This window comes from Chaetura pelagica, unplaced genomic scaffold, assembly GCF_000747805.2.
Source record: "Chaetura pelagica isolate M959 unplaced genomic scaffold, ChaPel_1.0 scaffold3, whole genome shotgun sequence".
Taxonomy (NCBI): Eukaryota; Metazoa; Chordata; class Aves; order Apodiformes; family Apodidae; genus Chaetura; species Chaetura pelagica.
The window spans coordinates 6,578,979-6,584,251 of NW_009952974.1; the positions used below are offsets into that span (position 1 = coordinate 6,578,979).

Consider the following 5,273-nt stretch of genomic DNA (forward strand, 5'->3'; position numbering starts at 1 on the left):
TGGGGTAGACCCTCTATGAGAAGAAGGCCATGTGGGGACACAGGAGCTGGGAGAGACCATGTGGTTATTTCTGTCTGTCTCTCCCCAAATGAATAAAATGTCCTGTCCCCCCTTTTTTATTTCTTTTTTTTTTTTTTTTTTTTTTTTTTTTTTTTTTTTAATTAGAACGTGCAAACTCAAGTTATAAATACAGGGGAACAGAATGTGAGACAGGCCCAGGCTGTGGCATTTCTAATTGGAGAGGGGAAATATCCCAGCAGCTGGACATCCTAATAAAAACCCCTTTGCTAACACAATGGCTAAAATTAGTGGGAAATGGCCCCTGGAAATGGGCTCAGCTGGCAGCTCTGAACTCCTGTGGGTCAGGACAGGGAGGACAGGAGGAAAGGGAAGCTCCGGCCCATGGCTCACATAACCCCCAGCTCTGCTCCATGAAATGGCTCCCACTGACCACTGGGAGAATTTCCAGTAAGGCCAATTCAGCAAGGGTCACACCTGCTCTGATCAGGAATCTGGGGCTGGAAAGATGCTTCCCAAGTACCCAGGACTATGGTCTCATGCTTGACTGAAATGTTCCTGCAGAGAGGAACTGAGTTCATCTCACGCTGTCCTGCATGAGACGTCTCCCAGCCAATGCTCAAACAGAAGCAGAAGCCACCCGGACAGCAGCTGGGAGGAACTGATCACAGAAAGTACTTACTTGGCTGGGCCACTGCCGTCAGTTTTAGTCCACCTGCAAAGAGAAAGAGGTGTAAGGGTTGATGCCTCTTGTACCTCACAGAGAAACGGGGCCATGATGGGGTTACCACACCAATGCTGGAGGGCTAGCCTGACTTTGTACAGGCTTGGCTCTATGGGAAAACCCAGATGTGCCTCTTGCCTAGCATGAAGATGCTTGAAGACAGAAAGAAGTCACCAGGAGAAGCTGGTATTGCCTCACAGTATCCATGGGGACCCTCCACCCCAGCCCTTTGAGGGAGCAAGAGGGATGGAGCAAGCAAAGATCCTGCTCCAAGCAGCCTTGGGGCTTGGAGGAGGGAAAGAAGCCAGGGATATGCACTCCCCTCCGGTCAGGGCACTCACTTTCGCTCCTGGGGGTCCAGGTCACAGAAGGTGACAGTGTTGAGGGGGTAGTGGCGTCGGAAGAACAACCTGAAACACAAGGCAGAGAGGATCAGAGACAGGGAGCCCCAACCACTGCCACATCACAGCCCAGCCTCACCAACATGGAGGACACTCCCATAGCTCTCCCCTAGGATGCTCCAGGAGTCAAGGACAAAGCCCAGCCCCTGCTCATGGCAAGGCTCATGTGACCCCAGGGATGTCCTTCACCAACACACTCCCTGGGTAACAGCTCCACTGGCTTTGGGAACCCAGAGACGTGGCCATGGGGGTCTTACTTCCTCTGGTTGTCCGTTAAGGTGATGCCTTGTGCAGAGACTTTGAAGTGGACGATGGTAGCAGTAGGTGTGGGGTCAGCCACCAGCGTCTCAGCAACGGCCTTTGCAATAGCCTGGGGGCCCGTCAGTGACTCCATCTCCACTGAATTGATGAAGAGGACGTTGCAGGCTGGAAAGGGAGACAACAGGCGTGGGGTGAGCCACTGCTTCAGGCCACATTCACCCCGTAGCAGCCCCTCTCTACTCACCCGCACCCTGTTTGAGAAGGTCTGTGGCTGAGTTGGTGGCCGATGCAGTGTCTTTCTTTTCCTCCATGGGATCTAGAACAGATGGGATGTTATTGCTGCTCCCTGCTTGGAAACCTACCCTGTCCCAGGCAGGCTGTTGGGGCAGAGGCACAACCTTCTGGCCATGGCTCTTACCTCTGTCAGGAATGACCAGTTTGCAAGGCAGGGCCAAAGGCATGATGGAGTGCTGGTAAACCAGAGCTGAGAGGCAGCCTGGGGAAAGAAGGAAGATAGTCAGCATGGGTCTGAGGACGCAGTTTTCCCCAGTGTTAGGCCACTGTTGCTCCAGGTGGATGGGAACAGGCTTTTGGTGGGTTTCTTGGGAAGCAGTCCTTGTGCAGCACACTGAAGCACAGTAGCCATGGCATAAATGGAACAAGAGGAGCCCCTGCCTGCCACCCTGTCAGCAACATCATTTGTCCTGCACATACACACATACATACCTGGGCACATGAGCACATCTGTGTGCACTCACGAGTGTGCATGACCCCAGAGGCTCCAAATGCACACAGGACTCAGTTATGTGCAGACAAGAGGTAGAAACAGAGGAGGGGGCTCTCCCAGATAGTCTGCTTGACAACCTAGCAAAGGCAAGGCTCTCCCAACCCAAGCCTGTGTGTGGGAAGCACACTGGGGGGCACTCACCAAAATTGGGCTCGTTGGGACATCCTTTTAGTTTCACACCCCGCGGGCTGGTCTCAATGAGGAAGTGCCTCACCAGCTCATTGGTGATGTCTCCTGGGAAGAGACAAGATGTTCTCACATCAGAGCCACTCCACTCCCCCTCCAACTCTGCAGTCTGACGTGGAAACCAGTGCTCCAGCTTGAGGGAGGAGTACCTGACACTGTGCACACCCTCCTGAAATCCAGCCCTTTGCACAGGGTCAACCCCAAGCCAGGTTCCCCCATGCTGTTGGTGGGCCAGAGAGGCTGCGCCCGTTTCACCAAGCCAAAGCCCAAAATGTAGATGCCCCTGAGCCCTCCGCAGCTCAGGGCCAAGGGTGTCTGGTTCTTCCCCGTGCCCTGGGAGGGAGGGATCCTGCCGCATCAGCACATACCCAAGGGCATGACTGTCTCAGCAGACCCAGCTGCCTGCTTGCCCCAGATGAATGATGGAAAGTATCTCAGCGTGGGATGGAGAAGGGCACACAATACCTTTCTTGTTTTGCTGCATGACCGTGGGAGGTGGAGAAGCTACTTTCATGGCGAGGCCGTAGGCTCCCCGGAAGGAGTGGCTGTCTCGGATGATGAAAGCCCCTGGCTCCTTGTCCTTCAGCAGCGCAATGGCTGCAGGAGAGAACAGCAGACCTCAGAGCTGGCACAGCGAGAGCCGACCAGCCCACCAAAACCAGCAGGTGTGGGTTGGGATGGGGCATCCCAGCTGTGTGGCCTACAGCCAGACACCAGGACATTGCTGTCCCCCATGCACATATGGACAGGCATCTCAAGTGGGTCTGCAGCCAGGCAGGGCCTTATCTTCTCCTGTGCCTCTGCTGCCTTTGTGTGGGTATCTCAAAGCATCCATTCCCAGCCCAGATCTGAGCAACCAAGAACTGGAGAGGAGGCAGGGACCAGGGACCAAATGCTGGGACCTTGGCCCTGAAGGCACCTTGCCTCCTTCTTGCTTTTCCCTCTTATTTTAGCCGTGTCTCCAAGACCCCTTTGAGCCCTCTCAACTCAAGATCTGAGTGCTTTGCACCCCAAACTGCATAGATCCACAGCACACTGTGGGGACCAGTGTTCCTCCACCAAGGGGGAGGTTTAAGGACCCCACAACATGCAAGCCTGCAGCTAAGCTTCACAACCCCTCTGCCATGGTTTGACCATCCACAATCCACCTTCACTCCTAATCCAGCACCTAAAGGAAATCCTCACTAATCCCTGAGTTCCCAGATACCCCCCAACTCCTGACTGTGACTCACTTGACCATATACTTTGCCCTGTGCCATCTACCCACCTTGCTCCCTGGAGATCTCCGGTTTGTACCAGTACTTGGAAGTGTCCTGCACAAACTTGACATTGGCACGAGTCTCGGGGCTGATGTCTGCAAAGAAGGAAAGAGGAGAAGGCAAAAAAAGCTAAGAGATGCTGTATCTAAAACACCAGGTGAGGTTTCAGCAAATCCAGTTAAAGCATTGATCTCTTCTCAGCCCCAACACATTGTCTTAATCTCAACCCAGTCCTCTACACCCAGGTAGAATGATCATCAGCTAGAACTTATGGGGATGTTGCACATCTAAAGCTAAACCCAAACACAAGGGCCCTCAAAGGGCTTGTGCATGGAACAAGTCTCCTTGTCACACAGGCAGAGACAAAATAGGAATATGTCATTTAAAGAGGAGCTGGCCAGGTGAAATGAAAGCTGTTGGAGAAAAGAGCTAGTCCAGGAGGTACTGGGGAGATCCCCTGACTTCAGAAGACCTTCACTGCTCTCTAATGTTCCTGATTTGGCTCATCCATCTCAAAAAAAATTCCTAACCTTATCTTCAATCTGTGCAAAGGAACTGCAAAGATCAACCTACCCTTGGAAATGCTGCCCTCAGCCCCAGCCCAACCCTGCCTCCTTTGCTGTCCATCAGTGGTTTGCTCCCAATGGGAGCCAATCCTCCAGCCATGAAGCCACCACTTTGCTCAGGCAAAGTTTCCAACCACCTGCTTTCCAAAAACAACTAAGCAAACAACCTAGTAGGCAAGATAGCATCTCTGCTGGAGACATGTTATCGGCTCTCTGCAATATGGTCACCTTCAGAGAGGCAGGAGGCTCACTCCCCCACCCAGCCCACTTGTTGCTCACACTTCCCCTCTGGGAGATGTCCCCAACCATGGCAAGTCATAGGCCTAGGTAGGCGCCAGTATGTCCACAAAGGGCTGCCCACTCGGCAGGAAAACCAGCCTGGCAGTCGGAGCCACTGCTGCCCCATGGCATTATTCCCCTCATCCTATCAGTCCGATCTTGGCGTCACGGAGGTGTCCTGTAACGGGAGACGCTGAAGACGTTCCAGGCGTGGCAGCACCCGGGGCACTGCACACCATTTGAAAGGAGGAGGCAGTGCTGCAGCAGGGTCTTGGCAGGGTAAAGCCTGCCAGGAACAGGGCTGGGAGGTCAGCACTTCCCCACGACAGAGAAAAGCTGCCTCCGGTCGCTTTGATCTCCCTGTACATAACTCTGGGTGCTGTTTACACCAACAATTTCGGGTCAGTGCTTTTCCTGTTTGGATTCACCAGAAAGTGCAGGAAATAGCCCGAGCCCTGGTACTGCTGCCGGTTTGCAGATGGACAGGAGTGGTAAATCAGGACACTGTTGCAACCCCTTCCCTGCTGGCCAGCAAGGAGTGGAGAGCCCTAGACAGAGCAGAGGGACACAAGAACCTCCAAGAGCATCCCTTACCTGGCATGGAGAACTTGGAGAAGTCCGGTAGGGTGTGGGAGAAAGTAACAGTGCTCCCACAGCTGGGGCTGGACATGCCACTGGAGAGGGGCGAGGATGCCTTGCCGTTGATGGTGGCATAGTTGGGCAGGCTGTTGGAGCGGTCCCCAGCTGACATCCGCCGCTTCTCAGGCAGCACAGGCTGCGGGGGGGGGCTGC

The 5,273-nt window shown here is 54.0% G+C and overlaps 1 protein-coding gene across 1 annotated transcript in view; it reads right to left on the reverse strand.

Moving 5' to 3' along the window:
* LOC104387325 (tensin-like) overlaps positions 1-5,267 on the reverse strand; it is a 6,592-nt gene extending 1,325 nt beyond the window's left edge. Inside the window, exons 1-9 of the mRNA XM_009996060.1 lie at positions 5,076-5,267; positions 3,645-3,731; positions 2,843-2,974; positions 2,333-2,425; positions 1,823-1,900; positions 1,649-1,720; positions 1,401-1,569; positions 1,084-1,152; positions 701-733 (exon numbers count right to left, since the gene is read on the reverse strand). Coding sequence (XP_009994362.1) covers positions 701-733; positions 1,084-1,152; positions 1,401-1,569; positions 1,649-1,720; positions 1,823-1,900; positions 2,333-2,425; positions 2,843-2,974; positions 3,645-3,731; positions 5,076-5,232 — 890 coding nt within the window. The 5' untranslated portion in view covers positions 5,233-5,267. The remainder of the gene's footprint in view (positions 1-700; positions 734-1,083; positions 1,153-1,400; positions 1,570-1,648; positions 1,721-1,822; positions 1,901-2,332; positions 2,426-2,842; positions 2,975-3,644; positions 3,732-5,075) is intronic.
* Between the last annotated feature and the right edge of the window lie 6 nt (positions 5,268-5,273).